The 19192-nt window shown below is 43.6% G+C and overlaps 1 protein-coding gene across 1 annotated transcript in view; it reads left to right on the top strand.

The window, feature by feature from the left end:
- BRINP1 (BMP/retinoic acid inducible neural specific 1) overlaps window positions 1-19192 on the top strand; it is an 81805-nt gene that overhangs the window by 45154 nt on the left and 17459 nt on the right. The window contains exons 3-5 of the mRNA XM_065648627.1: window positions 11126-11316; window positions 16532-16701; window positions 18018-18123. Coding sequence (XP_065504699.1) covers window positions 11126-11316; window positions 16532-16701; window positions 18018-18123 — 467 coding nt within the window. The remainder of the gene's footprint in view (window positions 1-11125; window positions 11317-16531; window positions 16702-18017; window positions 18124-19192) is intronic.

Below are 19192 nucleotides of genomic sequence, written 5' to 3'. Positions count from 1 at the left end.
GAAAACAATCAGTCAGTGAGACTCGGTGCTGCTGATGAGTGCACGGCTCGTAACGGTTCAGTGCCCGGGAAGATTGAGGCTTTAAATACAGGCACCACCTGCCCTTCCAAACACTGGGATATGGGGGCAGGAGGAGGCGGGCAGGCAGGGGGATCAGGCACAGGGAAGTGGGAATAGCCAGGACATCTCCTTCTGGGAGTTAAGTTAAAACAGGAGCAATATCAGAGCTGCGAAACAGACACCTCGCTACGGAGCTGCTGCTTCTCCTATTCAGAGATCAGCAAATTCGCCAGCAGCTGGGCTTTGTGAGTAACAGTGCGAGGAGCAGGGACAGGTCTGCTGCAGAAACAATATTTGAGATAAACATGCACTTATTGTGGAGGCCTCTGGGTGATGCTCTTGCACAGGACCGTATAATTGATTCCTCCCACCGGAGGCAGTTTTAGGATGCCTCTCTCCCCCACCACCAGCCTTGCAACAGCCCCTGCCTGAACAAGCTGAAGTTTACATCAGGTTCTATTTCCTGCTGCAAGAATGCGGTCTGTAGGACCCTAAATCTGTACTGCTCAGCGCAATGCAACAGCTAGGGGAGAGAAAAAAAAGAAAAAAAAAAAAGAAAAAAAGGGCTGGGAAGCATGAAGAGGGGAAGGAATTCCACCAAAGAGCAGGAGAAAGAAGAAAAATGGGTGCCTTGTTGTGCAGGGGAGAGCTAAAAAGCATCCTGATGGCCTGAGCAGCAGCTCAGCTCCCCTGGCATCTTGCCCTGGTCCAAGAGAGGGTCGGGCTGTACCCCAGGGGGTACCTAGCCAGCCCATCGCTAGCCAGCCCATCGCTAGCCAGCCCACAGCAAGGAGCACACTTTGACCTGCCCCCCTTCTTCCTGACACTTGCTCAGGCACTGGGAGTTGTGAGGTTTCCAGTCCATAGCGGGAAACATTGGGACCAGCTCCCTACCAACCTGCATAGATTGATTTTTTTTTTTTTTTTTTCCCTCCAGTATTTGTACGAGTTGGGGGATTCATACTGGCTTTTTTCCTGTCTTCTTTAAGTACTCCAGGCTCAAGTCATATTATTGTATAACTCACAACTTCCATTTAAAAAATCAGACTAGGCTGCCTTTTAGGATTGCAAAGAAAAGCCAGAAAATATGAGTCTTTAAATTTCAAAACCCAGAAGGCAAATAAAAAGCATGGCAGATACTGTTATTTTGTTCAGTAGATAAATATATACATATACATGTGCTTCAGAATTCTGGAGTCCAGTTCATTATTTCTGATCAGAAGCTCAGATGTGCAATAGCACATAAACCCTTATTCAGCCCTATGCGTTGGTTTAGCTGGCATAGGAGCTGGTGCTTTTATTTTGCTCAGTCCTCACCTCCTGAAACAGCCATGAGGAGCAGTTTTCTCTTTAGCTTTTCTGTGGCATTTGGTCCCCTCAAACTAAGTTTCCAATACCTTGCCTCAGAGACATCCTGACTTTAACTCAGCACAAGCCAAAAAGACTATAGTGAAAGAAAGCAGCACAGACAAAACCTCGTAGAAGCTGCCACCCAGACTCAGCAAAGGATTCACGAGCCACGATAGAAGCACATAGCAAACACCTGCCAAGCCAAAATGAAAATTTGAGATATAAGAGCCCTTACTAAAGAACAACCCCCTTCACCCTCTATTTCACTCCCCACTAAACTTAGAACAACAACCCTCCCTCTCCAAAAAAAAAAAAAAAGAAAAACACAAAACCAAAAACTAAGCACACCCACAGGAAAACAAACAAGCAACACCAAAACAGAACAAAACAACAAACAAGCCAGAAAGAAAGAAAGAAAGAAAGAAAAAGGAGAAAAAAAAAAAAAAAAGGAAAAAAAAAAAGAAAATAAAACCCCACACCTCCCCACACAGCTGACTTCTCTTTCCCCCTAAACAGACCATGAATGGTGAGGCTATAAATCTTTGCAGCTGGGCTTATCCTGTCCTACATGAGAGAGCTCTGTGTTTGGAGGGGGATAGGACTGTGCCCTTTGCATACAGGTCTCAGCTCTGGCTTCTGTCCCAAACCAGAGACCCACTGGGCTTTGAGATTATCTCTGTACGTGGGGCTGGACAGAGCCTGCACTGAAGGCGAGGAGGTTTTGCTCTCAACGTGTCCAAGAGCTGAACCTCACATCTGGACCTTAGCATGCAAGTGGATTTTGCTTTGTAGCTGAATTAAGTGATTTGTGTGGACAGGTGCTTATGTGGCTCTGTGCGTGCTGCTGGGTGGTTTGCATGTACCAGTGTTTCTCTGATGTCCCTCCCTGCACCACGCTCAGTGAGCTAAGGCAGCACTCTGGTGGGCCTTTTTCCACTAAAACTGTCTCCTGTATTATCTGGCTATGGTATATTTATAAAACTGCAGGAATTCAGGCAGGGACAACCTGAAGGGGTACAGCCTGGTGTTACTGGAGGCATTAGATGTCTTCAGCCTTCTCTTACAAACCATCTGGCACATTCTTCTTTGCTGATTTGAACACAAGAGAGTCGGCAATCAACATGGTTTGTGTTTCATTAGATTGATCTGACAGCCTTTGAGGTCCTATTATCTTGTAGAAGATGATGACCCACCATCTACTTTAGTCCTTGCTGGTGAAATCCTTTGGCCAGCCTCTAGATCTGGGTTAATTTTGTTCATGGCTGTGCTGGATCTTTTCCTTGGAAAAGTTGTTCATCTCTTGCTGCCTTTGTTTCTCTGTATAGTGACATATTTCTTTACAAGTGCTTTGAGATCTATGTACCAAAGTCACAAATAACAGCTAAAGGAAATGTGGCTCATGATTGGGAAATTGCAAAGCATGTACCCCAATAACCAAGTGCTTCACAAACAGCTCTCAGAAAACAAAAACTTTTGCATTCATTAGTCCCTGTTCCCTGGATAGGGCAGGACAAAAATACAGCTTTTCCTTTATGAAATGTTGCACAAAAAGCATAGCTGTCTTTTTATTGCAGGCCACTTTGCAGCATGCGAAAGATTGTCTGTCTTCAAGAGTTTGTGAAGTTTTATTTTATTGTAGTCTCTTTATTTCCTCCATCAAAACATGTCTGAGTTTGAAGTGCCATGACTAGGAATGAAAATTAAATACATGAAAACTGATTTTTGATGAAATGAGGTTTTGGAGCAACCAGGGAATGTTCAAGGCTTTCTCAGTTTGTGTTCACATTTTTTTTTTGCTAAGGAGAGATATAGTCTGAGGAAATGGGTCACCTTTTTCCTAGAGAAAATTTCTTCAATTTTACTGTAATTCTGCAATGTCACGGGCTTTTTGGGACAGGTTGGTTGTGAATTTTTTTTTTTTTTTTTTAAATCTTGAACAAAACACAAATGTCTCTGATTGTGGATGGCTGAATTTTACTGCAGCTACACTCTGGCAGTCTATTTTTTTTTTTTAGCCCCTCACCTCTTACCTTGTGCCCTTTGCTAGTGATTTCAGGCCCAGTTACCATCTAAATCCTGTACTGAGAGGGGACAGTCTCTGCATGTAGCCACCGTGTGTATCTCTGCTTGCTGGGTGTCGCTGTTAAAAGAACAACCCTTGTCAAGTGGCCTGGGACTGTAGTTTTGTTTTATGATGTCAAAACAGTTTGTGTTCACTTACGCTCTTGTATCTCCACTGTGGACTTGTGAACGCTTTCTTCGAGACCCCTTGCAATGGTGTGGGTGATGAAGGATGCTAGTCCTTGTCAAATCTCCTGGGTTATTCTGAGGCTGGTGGCCATGCGTTGGATCTAGGTATGGCTTTAGGACCAAGTAGTGATTGTTGCATCTCTGCAAGCCAGGATTTCCCTACATATTCTCTATCTGCAGCCTGGAGCACGCCCTTCCATCTGAAGGATACTCCCTGGCAAGGAAGGGCATGGACTCACTTCACTAAACCTGGACAAAAGCCCCTCAACTGGCCCGCAGCAAAAGATCTCTGATGGAAACAGGTGTCTTTGCCAACTGGCTGTCTTTAGGCATCCAAGCCGCCCACCAGCACCATCTCTGGTGTCTCCATCAGCTGAGAATGACTCAGGGACGAGGTGGTGGGTGAGAGGGGACAGCTGTCCCATCACCGCCTGCTCTTGCTGAGCCCACAAGCTGGTACCTGTGCCCAGGTGGCTCTGACAGAGCTGTCCTGGGGGTGCTGCTGGATGTAGAAGGCAGGAAAGGCTTTGTATTTAAACGCCACTTTTTTTTTTTTTTTTTTTTTTCTCCTCCTGACAAGGTGAATTTGAGCCCTTGCCAAGTGAGTAGCACAACTGACCAGAGGGGGATGATGGGCACGTTTTCTGACAACAGTTCAAGTTTTGCAACACGGTTGCATGCTGCGTTGGAGAAGATTTTGTGCTTTTTGAGGGAAAAAAGACAAGGCTAAATTCCCAATACTTACTTTCCCAGTATTGGCAAATGCTGTGCTTAAATTGCCAATAGTGCAGCAGCCAGGTACCCCAGTCTGTAGCATGAGAAATTTAGGTTCAAGTCCACATTTTTCATGTATTTTTTTCATCTGAGTTGACTGTGAACCATGATAAGTAAAGAGCAAAGCTTGGAGCTGTGGTGTCACAGGCTGAGGTGATCAGCTTGCTACAGCTAAAATAAGCCGGGGGGGGAGAGCCTAGAGTCCGCATATCTGTATCTTCAAGAAATGAAGCAAGGATTGGGTGTCTCTATATTGTCCATTCCAGTGCTTGGAACACAGGACCCCACAGCTTGTTAGAACATCTTCCTCAGTAGCTTAATAAACCATGTCTGGTTTAGGTAAACTTTTAGGAGTAAAACAGCAAATGAGCAGAACATTTCCTACTGTTGATAATGTTTAAGCTGCAGCGTTAACAACGCTGGGAGCTCTTGTAGAGATGTCACTCCGGCTTCTAGCAGCGAGTATCAACCACTGTGTAAATGGTAGTGGCTTAAAAGTGCCGTCAGCCCAGTGCTGAAAACAGCTGAAATGGTGTTAACAGTAATGGGAACTATTTACAAGTAAGTCTCCAGGGTGGACAAGGCTTAAGGAGGCTGGTGTTGAAATGGATATCTTTAGTGCCCAAGGTGGGTGCTGTTTGTATTAAAGCTGCACAAAGGACATTATGGGGAAAGTTGAGGGGAATAAATGTCCCACAAGCAGTTTGTGCTCTAACCTGATGGGTGTGATGAAAGGGAGTTGTGGAAGTTGGCTCAGGTGAAATATTGGAACAGATCAATAGATGAAGGTAGCTGGTTGACTCTCTGTTGCAGAAGTTAGAAGTTATTACGTGTTAGTTGTATGTAACTCAGAGGTGACCCTGTTCAGGTTGAAGGGGTAGTAACCTACTCAGCTGTGTTTGCTCGTGATTATATTATTGTAATGGTAGCTATGTTTAGATTCGAAGTCTGAGCTAGGAATCATAGCCACGTCCTGTCTATGGTCAAATTTAATAATAAGCAAACTTAATAATGAACAAATTTAATGACCTATCTTTTAACTTGTACTTACCTATGCTGAATCACTATGCTTTGACTTTCTAGTAATAAATTTATCCTAGCTTCATCTTTTTTTAAACAAATCAATCCTTTCAGTACCCCTCAATTACATGTTGCCTCCAAAGCAACCCAAATGTAGTCCCATCCTAACAGAGAACACAAGACTCGGAGTCATGTCTGTCTGATTGGGTTTTAATTTGGTGTTGGAACAATGTGTTTACCAAGATACTTTCAAGGTCACATAAAATCCTGCTAACTAAAGTAATTTTCTTTCTTTTTGCTTCTTGCAAACCTCATGTCATTCTGGACCTATTATTTATCTACCTCTCCTTCTACAAAAAAAAAGAAAAAGGCAAGCCACAAACTTCCAAGTTTTTAACCCTGTAACAATTTAATACTTTTAAGAAAAAATATCAGAGAATCGAAAACAAAACTCTGTTTATAACAGGAAAATCCAACAGGCTGAAATGCTTGCTCAAAAATGGAGGATTAGTTGAGGTTTCAGACACCTCAGTACACCAAGTACATGGCAAAGTGCAGACCAAGGAAAAAACAACAGAAGTTTCTTCCACTGTCCTGTGGAGACAGGTGAAGGAGTAAGTAGTCCAAGAGTGTTGTTTTAATTCTTCCATATGATTCTAGCGGATTATCCAGACAGTGATGGTCTTCTCCTTGGGTTCAGTCCTATCCAGGTAAATGCCCCTTTAGGAATAAAACTGCTGCAGACAGCACAGCATTTATCAATAGATCAATAGTCAATTTATTTGTCATATTCACCTGCCAGCTGTCATATGTCAGCCTGTCTGCTTGCCTAGTTGTTATGCAAAATGCTGTCAGGCTTTCAGCTTAAGTGATTTCTTTTTCATATTCCTCCGGTATTAGATTTTTGTGGGGTTTTTTCTCTCTCTTTTTTTAAGAGGCAGAGCTCCATTTAATTTGAAACTAGTTTGAATGTACGGACTGGAGTTTTCTTAAACAGATTAGGGGGGCCGAGTGCCAAATCCTCACAGGAAACTAACTTTCGTATGTCTCTTGAAAAGCTCAGCTTTGAAGACTGACTTCTTCATGCTGGCCTAGACAGAAGAGGCCAAGCTGCAGAGGAAACGGCTGAAGGAACAGTGCACTGCCCAGCCTGGGGCTGTCTGGCATTTTGAGGGCACAGACTAGAAATAAAACATCACTGACCCCACCATAATCACAGATACCCTCTGTAGACTCCCATTAAGCCAGATCTGGCAGCAAAAGATAAGCATTATAGTGCTGTTGTCGTGCTCGGATCCTGTCCCCACGGCACTGTTTGCAGAGTCAAGGGCTCACAGAAACCTGGGAGAGATATTGCCCTTAGGATTTAAGATAACTATGACTTTGTGCAGCCCATGATGGGGACAATTAGGCTGAGACGAAACACAAGACAAAACAAAACAGAACCCCCAAACCAACCGCTGTGGCGCAGGAGCATCTGAGAGGATTCTGGAGGACTTTGGGCTAAGTTCCTGATACTAACACAAAATTTGTTTATACCTGGGCAGGGCCTCAAATCTGTCTGTTTTGGATCACACTCGCTCTAGCAGCTGATAACGCTTATCTGCAACATGCATAGGGGTGTCCAAAAATGTCTGTCGTGATGATTATGGGGCTGGTCCTGCTTGCTGGGTGTGCACCATGAGTGGGATGGACCAACTGCCCTGCAGCCAACAGATCCAGCAGCAGGAGCTGTTGGGGTGTTCTAGTTAGCATGACAGTTACCGGCTTTGTTCGGTGTCTTCCTGCACTGCTTTTCTTCCTTTTTCAAACAGACTCTATCTTGATCATTGTTTAATGCATTTAATTCCTTTTTTGTTTCAAGCGCCAGCCCTTGAGGTCTGTACTGAACTTGCTTCTTCACTTAATGTCCTTTGCTTGTCTTGACCATTTGAAGATGGGGGATTTAATTTGTTCTGATGGCCTCTCTCTTTCAGACTTCTCTGCCAGGCTAGAGATGCTCATGCCCTTGGATTCTCCCAGCCTCTCTGCTGGTGCAGTGGGAGGTCTGGGTGTGATGTACCCACTCCAGACTTCTGATTTTTCATCCCTCTTCAGTATTTTTCCCCCTTTTTTTTCTGTTTCCCTGGAGGGGTCATAGTGCTAATGAGCACTGAGACATCCCCAGTGACTCCCTCTGACACACCGTGGCCTTGATGGCAAGCTCATTAATGCAAACTCTGAAGGGGCAAATATTTTTCTCAGATACAGCCATATACAAATAAAACGCATCCCCTTACTGCGACAGGGTGGAAGGCCTGAAATATGTGTCTGCCTCCCCGAGGCGATACTTCATCACTCTATTTTCTCTTGCCTCCCTCCCCCTTTAGGCATTAGCACTTCCTACCCCTTCCAGCCATCAGACGAGGAGGCTCTTCAGTGCTTTCAGCAGACATTAGAGAGCAGATTCCCTCCTCTGACCTGGCAGGCATTTTCCTGGGTACACTCCGCATTAGGGCTGTCTGCGCTGGCGAGACATTAGAGCACAAACAAGTGCCTCTCCAGCACTACTCAGACATTAGGTCATGGTTTCTCCTTATCCCGTCTCTGCATCAGGGATCCAGGCTCTTCTCCCTCCTTGCTAAGAGGTTTATCATTCTTTGCAAAGCCCTTAAAAGCTTCCCCACTGGCAGAAGTTCAGGTACTTGCTTGGGATTTCCCCAAGGGTCAGAAGACTCTGTACTAAACCTGACTGTATCACGGGGTGCTATCCTAACCCTGGCCAAGTCTTTGCAACTTCTTCACCTGGAAAATGAGCAACAGTGCAAAATTTCTCTTTTATAAAGTGACTTGAGACCTGGGGAGGCCTCACCTGCGCTTTCCAGGCAGTGGCATTGAGTCTGTGGTGTCACTGATGCTTCTGAGAAGCAACGGTCAGTGAAATGGCATCCACGAATTATTTCTGGGAGGAAAGATTTCAGTGCCCTTTTGCACACATCATCCATGAATGCAAGGCCTTTGTAGATCCTCCAAAGACTCACAGATTCAAGGATTCAGTGGTGAGTTTGCTTATCTAGCCCGGTGCCATGGATTCAGTTTTGGTCAATAGCATCTTCTGCAGAAAACGCAATTAAGTCTAGTACTGAAAGCTAATAGAAAACATGTCCTTGGAGGTGTTTCTTCACAAATTTCAGGAGTTACAGGCTGGATCATTCCCTAAGGCTGGAGCTATACTGTTCACTGCAAATATCTTTTTTTTTTTTTTAATCACCTCAATAATTCTAAGTGATTTCACTAGCCATGTCCATTAGTGTTAAGTCTATTTTCCAAAATTGTACCATAATCTTGGCCTCAGGTGCATCTTACAGCACACTGTTCCATAGGTTGCATGGAAGATTGCTAGTATTTAAAGAGTTAGTTTCAATGTAAAATATTCTGGAACTGTGGAAGCCAAGTTTAAAATGTATTTGTGGTCATCAATCAGGAAGCTTAACAATACCATATTATTTACTTGACCAATCCCAACCAATCAACAACCCGCAAAGAAAGAATGCAGCCAAATATTATGCAAAACCTTAAAAAAAGCTTGAGAAATGTCACTGAGTAAATTCAAATAATGCATAAATTAGAGGGAATTGCGACTGGCTCATGGATATTCTATGAGCAGAAGATAAACATCTAAGCTAGTTGCATAAATTATTCATCATAACGTATTTGCTCAGCTTTTCTCATCAGCTACGAAAGCCACACATCCAAGCGTTTGGAGAGTATAATAGAACTGGGCTTTCTCCTCAATGATATGCCCTAGGAGCAGGAAGCCCTGGGGAGGAATGGCTTGGGCAAGAACTGAGCGGAAATCCACATCTGCTATGATGTTTTAGATGTGGGTTCTGCCAAGGGTTGGTCTACTGCATGAATGGCGACACACTGGAAATAAATGATGCTTTGTCTCCATTTCACATAGCATCTCCATGGATACTAAGTACTGGACTTTTATGTTATTCTGGGACAGCAGAGGAAAAAACCTGTTCTAGTCCATGCGGGGAATACATGGACATTGGTATTGGACTCATCTGCAGACAACTTTGGAGCCAACGGTCTGTTTTCTCCACTCCTGGTATTAAGATGGGTTGGGTTTGTTTGTTTTTGGCCTTTTGACAGAGGTTTTTCTAGCAAAGACCAATGTTTCTGTGGATTTCAAGGTTTGACACTAATGACTCTTAGGATGTGGTTAGAGGGGTGCTCTGATTTGGCATTTTTACTTGGCTTGTGAAAGCCTAAGTGCAACAAATGGAGCATTAGCTCAGGTGTAAGGAGGTATTTTGAAGTACAAAGCTGGCACTTTGCTGTTTTAATGAATGCAACTGCTGTTAGGCAGCCTGTGGTGTCGTGATGGGCTGCAATCAAAATAAATGCAAACATAATTGCATTAAGTAAAATAACCTAACACACTTAAAGTGGACTGGGTGTAGAACCAACCTTGGGGAAAAAAGAAATCTGTTTTGTGATCCTGGCTTTGCAACTGCCTTGCAGCATCTCCTAAATCTGTCTGCGTGTCAGGTTCTCTACTGGCAAAGTGGAATCGCCGGTGCTGGTTGACACACATTGATAGAAAGTGCCACCTCAGTGCCAGGTATTGTCACTCCTATTATTTAAATGAAATTTTTGTCTTAAACACAAGTTACAGGAATAAGTGAATGGAAAGTGACAGAGAAGCTTGTGACTTGATTATCTGAGAGATAACTTAAGATAGTGCAGGTGCATTGTAGGAGAGCAGTTATAAATAATATCCTTTCCTTTTAAGAAGGCCTTGCTCGATATTTTTCAAAGGACATTAATAGGTTTCTCATCTTTTAGGTGCTCAGCTAGTGATGTATTTCAGAGGCCTGATTTTTAGATGACAGGTGTGCAAGGTTTTTCTCAAGGCATTTCCCTCTGCGTCATTTCAAAATGGATATCTGCAATAAAGAGCTGCTTTTGCAAACATTAACTTTATTTTTTTCCCAGTTTCTATCAGTTTAAAAGAAGGGATTTGAGAATCACTTCATAGGTTTTAAAAAATAAAGAAAAAAGATAAAAAAACAAAGCCTCCGTTTTCATCCTGGCCTCTGAATCAATCCTTTTAGATGGTTTATCAAGCATATTGTTTTTCAAAGTGATCTTTTGCTGTACTCCTGATGCTGAAAGATTAATATGTTTGGAGAAAGTGTGTTTCCTTCAGCCTCACTTTGCAAAAGCATTCCAGGAAGATTGCAGACAGGTGGATATAGCAATGATGGACTGGTCTAACTCTACAGTTTGACTGGCTCTTTTGCTGACAGAAACCAGAATTTGCTGCTTTATGGAGAGGCGTAAGACCCCGAAGTGTGTGTGAGGGTGAAAGGACCAGCCTGATTTCTTTGTAGGGAAATGCAGCCCTCTGCCAGACACCTCTGGAGCCTCCCAGTCTGCCTCCTCATCAGCTCAGACCCCGATCCTTAAAGTGTGTCATTATTGTGCAGTAATGTCTCACTTTTCCTTTTCTCCTCCCCCCTTCCCTTCTGTCCAGCCTTGTGGCTTCACGTGTGTATCCAGGTGGGGATGTCCAACAGGATCGTCCCCTTCGCCATCCTCCTTCCCTGCCCTCGGTGGCTCTCCCTGCCCCTCCGGCCTCGAAGCCTCACCCCTGTTGTGTTCCTGTGCTGTCTCACAGGGAGTTTGCCCGTTGGAAGGTGAGGAACACAGCCATCGAGCGGAGGGACCTGCTCCACAATCCACTGCCCCTGATGCCTGAGTTTCAGAGGAGCATCCGCCTCCTGGGCAGGAGACCCACCACGCAGCAGTTCATCGATACCATCATCAAAAAATACGGCACCCACATCCTCATCTCTGCCACCCTGGGAGGTAGGTGGCAACCTGGGGTGGTTTTTTACGTGGCTGGTGGGGTGGCGAAGGCACTGGAGAGCACCTGCAAACCTTGGCCGCGTTGCATGGAGGCTGGTTGGTAGCACAGAGCCAGGCTGCAGCTCCCCCAGCCGAAGCTCGTCTCCTCGTCAGATGGTGTGAAAACCCCCAGAGTACAAATAGCCTTTGCAAATGAATTCACGGCGCAAGGTGTTCAAGTTCGGCATCTGTGATACGTGAGCACCTGTGCTCCTCCGACAACCATGTGGGTACCGGTGTGCGTCAAGATAAACATGCTCCATTTGGCTGGGGAGCCTGTCTGTCATTCCTGCGCCCCTGTCCTTGATTTGACACTAGAGTGTGTTGATCGCTCTTTTTTTTTCAGAATGAAACCAAATGCAGAGGGGAAAAAAAAATCCTTTCTTGCTAGAACTAGGGAAATTTTAAAGAGCTGCAGGAAAAGGGAGTACAAGGAGTTGGGTAGGGAGTGAGTGCAGCAGGGGAAGCGATGGACAGAAAGGCCTGTGCTGAATGCAAAAGTGAAAGCAGTAACGTGGAGACTTCTGAAAAAACAGTAGTTAAGTAAAATTCGAAGTGTATCTGCAAGGATTGCAGAGAGGTTCGTGTGTGCAAGCAGAATATGTCAGTGATGCCATAAGACAGAGGACTGTAGGGCCATTAATCCATGTGCATGCACTGCTATTGGTGCTGCATAATTTCAAATTATGAGCATTGAAAATGGAGGGGGTGGAAATCAGCAGCTCTTCCGGTATTTGTTGCTGGTTTGGTTTGGTTTTTGTTTGGTTGGGTTTTTTGCCACCCTATCTTGAACCATTTTTGCCATTCTTTATCCCTTTGGAGTGTGCATTTAAATGCCTTTCTTTTGATAAAGGGTCTTAATTTTAGTAGAGTTTGTTGTCATTGCTCCTTCTAACGTACCTGACCTCCAATGTTGACACATTGTGAAGTTCATAGCGAACTTTGAGGAATTTCTGGCCATCTGTGTGTTCCCAAAGCATTCTGCAGACACTTGGATGAGATGTAGATGAGATTAGATGTGTGCATATGATTCATGCACAAATTAGGTGGTAGGTAAATTGGCATGGTTCCATTGAAGTCAAATGGCCTCTTGTGCGGCAAAAGTCCTTCAAAGAACCTCGGGCTGCTATTCCAGTCCAGACATTCAAACTGTCTGCTCCATCAGCAAGAAATGAGAGGAAGCAGGTAGGAGTGACTGTCTGCATCAGTCCTTAATGAAGTCTGCATAAAGATAAACTCATTCCTACTGAGGAAATCACTTTTCAGGAGCATATTTTACAGAGCCCAAGCCAGCTAAGTAGAAGTCCAGTAAGGCGTTGAGCGTTGGTTTTGTGGATTTACTTTTCTCTCCATTAATATGACTTTTTCTTCTTGCCACTCACATCTGTGGAAATTCAAAATGCGAAAGACCTTTGGTAAAATATATTTTTAATTTTGTCTGGGTGAGGCTGTGAATTATTCAGAGTGGCTTGTTTCTTCTTCTGATTTTACAACGCAACAATTTTAAATATGCAGAGGCTTGTAACAAGAACTGGTGTTGGAGAAGAGTGCTAAATGCTCCATCAGCCCGGAGCATGGTGAGCAATGGTGGGAGACAAAAGAAGGATTTATCTTGGCAATGGCAGTCCCAGAAAAAATGTAGATGAAGCTGAGCATGCATTATGCAAGGAGGACAGACTCTAATCACAGTCTGTGGGCTAAACAAGACCACTGGGATATAAAAGCAGATATGTCCTGGTATCCTTGCTCTCCCAAGGCCTCAGATCTCAGAAAAGCTACAAGAATTCTGCTTTGGATTTACAGTGGTTTGTAAACTTAGCCCGATGTCTTATTAGGTTGCAAACAAGTAACAAGCACACAGGAAATTGTTTGGCTTTTAAATGCCAGCTGTTGCGTGGACCCCAGGGGGCCGAGTGATGGATCAGGCCAGCCCACCTGAATACAGCAGCTATTTTCACACCTGGCCACATGGGGAACAGCTCTGGTGCCTTTCAACCTACAGAGCAACTGGGTCCCCCAGGAGCCTAATAAAAACCAGCTCTGCTCCAGTTTAGTTCTGACAAAGGGATTGGTGAAGGGTCATTTTGAGGGCATCCATGCTCCAGGATGGAGCACACAGAGCTGAGAGCCAATTTGCAGGGAAAGCCCTGAAGGAAAGACAACTTTGGATATAGCATCTGCTTAATAAACGAGAAATTAAGACTTAATAATGCAGCAAAAGTCTATTAACCTCTCTTGATCTAAGGGTTGCTTTCTTGTGCACACTCTCCATGGGGATGCTGTGCTTTTCCAGGTCTGCACACATGTACACAGAACAGGTTTTCAGCTACATTATTTCTGCTCAGCACCCTTCAGTCCTAGGGACAGTATTTGTCTCTCAGGACAATCAAATATCCTCAATATCATCAAATACCTTGGGCTCTACTTTCCTGTTTTCTTCCTCATCCTCCCAGTGGAGGGGTCCAAACATCTCAGGGAGGAAAAATGACAATTTTTGTGGGGAAATCACTGACCTCCACTGCCCTAGAGCACAGGTTTCTTCTGTCTGATATCGGAGAGCTGTCTCAGCTGCTCTTTGCCTGCTTCATGTTGTCTGAGGACTCAAAGCTAAAGGTGGAGCTCCTGGTGAAAGAAACCAGTGTTGTTGCTCTCTGTCCAAGTGATCTCCAATCTCAGCATTCCTCTACTAAAACAAACCGAGCTGGACTGAAAAGGTTCTGATTTTTGCACCTTGCCTGTTAAAAGAAGGCATGGTATTTTATATATATTTTATATATTATATATATAATTTTATATATTATATTATATATATATTTTATATATATCCACAAAAAGCTGGGTTTTTTCCAGTTACTGGTGGAACAGAAGAAGAGTCGATACCTGGATCCCACAGGTTCCTCTAAGAACCGCAGCTAAGGGGAGAATTATCTCAGGTCTTCCCTCTCCTTTCATATCCTTGTGAAATGGAGGCAAAACATCCTTTATATTCACTGCATCTCCATGCTGGTAAATATTTCTGTTATATGAGAGATACAAAACTTTTGGGTCAAAATAAACACTTGCCAATCTACCCCAAGCCTCTTGGCTAATATCATGCAGGCGAATGAGTTGCCTTGCAAAAATTCCCAAAGTCTGACCTTCCTTCAGCTGTAAAACTCCTGTAAAACCCACCTCGAAGATGAAACCTGAAAATGCAGTGACAGCGGCCAGGTGTCTGGTGTGCCGTGATTGCTTTTCTCGCACTAATCACAGTCATCTTATTGCCTTGTGCTTTGGCTGTTTGCTGTGTACACCTGTTGTGTCTCATCGGACATGTGGGTTTTAAGTCCTTGGGGACAGGAACTGTCTTTCTGCCGCTTCTGTGGATGGAGCTTGATGTGACAGAGCCTTGATCCCTGCTAAGGTCTCAACGCAGAATAATGTTAACGGTGATAAAGGAAATCAAAGCTGGTCATTTTCCAGGGAAGGTGTTTTTGTGAGAAGTGACAATGATGACATTGTTACTACTGTAACTTTGATCACTGTCAAAAGATAGCATGTTATTTTTAACAAAATATTAAAGCGACTAAGTTTTACATGCCAAACTTCTCCACTTAGCTCCAGTGAAGCCAACTAGAAGATTTCAACTGATCAATTCTTTTGATGAAAAGTATCTTCTTTCTACCAAAAACTTCCATCTTTCATATCAAAGGCTCAACATTCAACATATCAATTGCTTGAAAAACTGAAATCCAATAAAACTATTTTGATTTTCAGCCAGAATATTTTTGGTTTGTTTTTAGGCATTTGGCTTCCAGATAAAAGCTGGAAAACTTCCAAGGAAAGCAAAAGGGAGGGCTTTGTTTGTTTGTTTTGGGTTGTTGTGGTTTTATTTGTGGGGTTTTTTGTTTTGTTTGGGTTTTGCATGTATGCATTAAAATAAATTATTTGGAGAAATAGAATGATTTCAGCTAATACAAATTTTTAAGAAAAGTGCTTGATCTCTTTTTTTAAAAAGGAGGGGGGGAGGGCAAAAATGCTGAAAAGCAAAATATTTCTTGGCCTAAAAACTGGTGGTGCTTTTTTTTTTTTTGACCATGCTATCATTGCCAGAGGCAAAGTTTTCATCAGCGATGCATCTATCCAATCAGAACAAGTACTATTTTTCTCATTAAAAGAGTTATGTAGAAATGGCACATTCCTACCCTAGGTATATATTTTCTTTGTTTTTTAAAATCAGAACTTCAGATGTTAAGAATGCAAGGTGATATTCTACCTTTTTACTCCTTCTATAATGCCAGCTTTATGTTAAGAATGAACAGGATTTTAATCTGGCTCATGCAGCACAAATTGAACTTTTAGGTAAATATTACTTCTCAGCTTCGTGTCCTTTTCGTATATCTTTTGTTAGATTCAGGTTTCTGCTAATGTTTAGGATGTTTGGTGCTATCAGGTCTTAACTACTTCACTCCCAGATTTGCTGTGATTACTGGCTTGAAATCACCTGTTATCCCTTATCTTGCACAGCATTTTTCACTTTCCACTTAAGTTCACTAAATGAGACTCTAGGAGAGAGGAATAAAAAAAGGAGCAAGAGTGGTTGGTTTAACTTAATGTTCCTAATTTCTCTTTCCTCTGATTGCTGTTCTTCACTCAGCCCCCTGCCCTTTCCCTTTTATGTAGTCACTACAAGCTAAAGAGGTACAACTAGCATTTGTTTGTCCTCTGTACTCACCTACGTACCTATGTCCTATTCGCAACTTAAATCATCATTCGCTCCTTCTAGAAATCAGGTCAGAGAGAATTGCATAGAAGTGGCATCTTCTCCAGTCAGGTGTGGGTCGTTCCCACGGCACTGCCCACAGAGAAGAGCGTTCCTCAAGTGGGACGCATGGTCCGAACGCTTTCCAGCAGTTGTGGTAAAGATGCGCTGGATTATAAATGTCCAAAATGTTATCTACTCACTTCACTGGAGCTGATCTACAAGTGTGGTGGACCTGGCCTTTCTGGCTGAGTAGAGAAAAAGGCTCATCTATACAACACTGAGGTTCTGGTGAGGAAGGTGAGTTCATTTCAGAGTGCTTTAGGTGTCGGACTTTTCTTTCTTCAGGTGCAACGTGTGATATCGTGTTCCAGTGAAGATGACCCAATGTGGCATCCTTTTGGGCCTTACTGAAATCTTTTCTTTCTGCTGCAGGAGAGGAGGCCCTGACCATGTACATGGACAAAAGCCGCCTCGACAGAAAGTCGGGAAATGCTACCCAGAGCGTTGAAGCGTTGCACCAGCTTGCTTCCTCCTACTTTGTAGACCGTGATGGCACCATGAGGAGACTCCACGAGATCCAGATCTCTACCGGAGCAATCAAGGTACTGTATCTTGCCTTGGGAAGACAAAGAAGATTGTATGTCCGTACCAATACTGTAGGGATTTTGGGTAGGGCTTAGCCCCAGTTCAGTGTGATGTCTTTTTTTTTTGGTTTTTTTTTTTGATCACAAGTTGTTTTGCTTCTGTGCTGATTTCCTGGGGTAAATTGTTCTCTTATGGACCTTACTGAAGAATTTATTTCCCCAGGGCCAGTAATATCTGGAAAGAGGTGGGCATTCGGTGCGATGGTTGTGTAGGAGAGGAGACTTCCACAGTATGTGGCAGTGACCTCTGGAAAGGAGAGATGGAACAGATAATCCAGATCAGAGATGGAAGCTGGAAGGGAAAGGCAGGTCTGTGAAATGGGAAACCCTGTGCAACCCAGAAGTATTTTCCTTTTGCAGGTGTAAGGCTGCTAAACATCTCTCAGATGAATTTACTACAAGAAAAGGTGAAAAACTCAGTGTGGCATTATTGAGGCATCTGGAATGAAACGGACTGAGAGACAGCTTGGGGGTTGCAGCAGGAAGGAAGGGGAGCTGCTCAGAGCATACAAAACAGGGAAAATGGCTCTGCAGACAAAGGCTGCCTTCTCTGGAAGCAATCATCCTATACTGGGGAGGGATTTTATTGTTGCAGAGTTCACTCCAGGGAAGGTGATGTGGATGGAGTTGTCATTGTTAGCCATTTCTGAAAGGTTTCAGCTCTTGTTATTGTTCTGTGGTGTCTCATGGCTGAGTCTGTTCCTTTCTGGATGGGAAATCGAATTGAGATATTGAAACGGTGACAGCAGATAATCACCCTCTGTGAATTCAGGAAGGGCAGCTCTCCTCCATGGCTGGAAACCAACGGCAACAACCACAGTAACAGCACTGCAGGTCATCTGTGCCTCCATCCATCCTCAGCACAAGGATGGTGTGCACATATGCTGTGGGAGCTCTAGACACCATTGTGGGCTGGCAATCCATCTCTGTCTTGCTTTCCAATAAGAGAAGCCAGGGAATAATTCCTCTACTGGCTTCTGATGTTCTCCAGTGGAGATCCTCTATGAGAAACATCAATCTGCAGGACCTCCTTGCCAAGCCCAGAATAACATGCAGTACCATAAAGAAAGCAGATAAAATTCACTCTAGTTTTTGAGCTTGTGAGTGTGCCAAACATTAGCTGTGTCAGTCCAGTGTGGGGCATTATTCCCTGATTACGGAAGACGTATTTTGGATTGCACCAGCTGGTGACAAGGGGTTGTTATATGACAAGGTCTGAACCCGCTTGGGGAAGATGTGATGGGAACACTCTCTCTCTTCTACCTCCTCCACAGGTAACAGAAACTCGGACTGGCCCCCTGGGCTGTAACAGCTACGACAATCTGGACTCTGTGAGTTCTGTCCTTCTGCAAAGCACTGAGAGCAAACTCCATCTGCAAGGTAGGGCTCAGGAATGAGGGAGAGGGTGATACAGGGCATGGAGCGGGGGGATGAAATGAGAGAAGGGTGGCCTTTTTTCTAGCCTTTTCCACTCTTCTGTTTGCTGTGATCATTGCCTTTGCTCTAAGTTCCCTGAAGCAGAACTGGTGGCTTCATCTGATGCTCAGCACAGCAAAGCCAGGGCTTGACAGGAACTGAGCTTAAGGCACAAAGAACTGCAGACTGGACCCCAGCAAAGTGTCTGGGCCCCCCTGCTATAGAATTTTGATGATTTCTATGTATTACACACACACTGATATAAATAAATTTGACCTTTTCCATTAATATCGAAGTGACATTCTGCCCATGTCTCTTTGTCCCTCTCAAATTGCTGATTTGCGTAAGAGGTTTGCAGATCAGCTTTTGGGACTCTCTAATGACCGTAATCTTTGGGAAAAGTCACAGAGGTTTTATTTAGCTGCTAGAAGCCATGGCTTCAGTCCCGGTTGGGGAGCTAGTCCAGAAGTCAACAGAATAGAGGTCATGACTGAATTAATAAATAAATACATGCTGGTTAGCAAGAAGTCAACTTCAGTAGAGGAGGAAATTCACTGGGCGTGTAATTTACTATGGTTATTCCCAAGTTTTTGACAAAATAAGGAAATGTGGGATTTAATTGCTCATTTGCCCAGATGGTTTTATTTCTGGAATCCTTGTACTTGCACAAATTTTAATTTTTCAGATGAATGGGCTACATTACATCTTCTGCTTTGAGTATAATTTGGCAAGTGCTGTTTTAATCTTGGTTTCACAGAAACTGAGTTTCATTTACTGAGTCATGTTGTGGATATATTGTTATTGTTGTTATTATTTGCCTTTAAAAATAATAAGCAGGTGGTTTTCACTATTTCGGTGATTATCTAAGTCACTGAGTTGTGGTTCTTACCTAATTAACAATAAACAGTTTGAGGGTTTTTTATGTACTGTTATGATGGCTGCTGTTAATGAAAACCCAAGGATGACACATCAGATAACTAGGTAAACTGCTAAATAAGCAGACAGCTCGGTTTATAGGTAGAGAACCTGGTAA

This window comes from Caloenas nicobarica, chromosome 19 (genome assembly GCF_036013445.1).
Source record: "Caloenas nicobarica isolate bCalNic1 chromosome 19, bCalNic1.hap1, whole genome shotgun sequence".
Classification (NCBI taxonomy): domain Eukaryota; kingdom Metazoa; phylum Chordata; class Aves; order Columbiformes; family Columbidae; genus Caloenas; species Caloenas nicobarica.
This window is presented reverse-complemented; position numbering and strand designations above follow the sequence as displayed.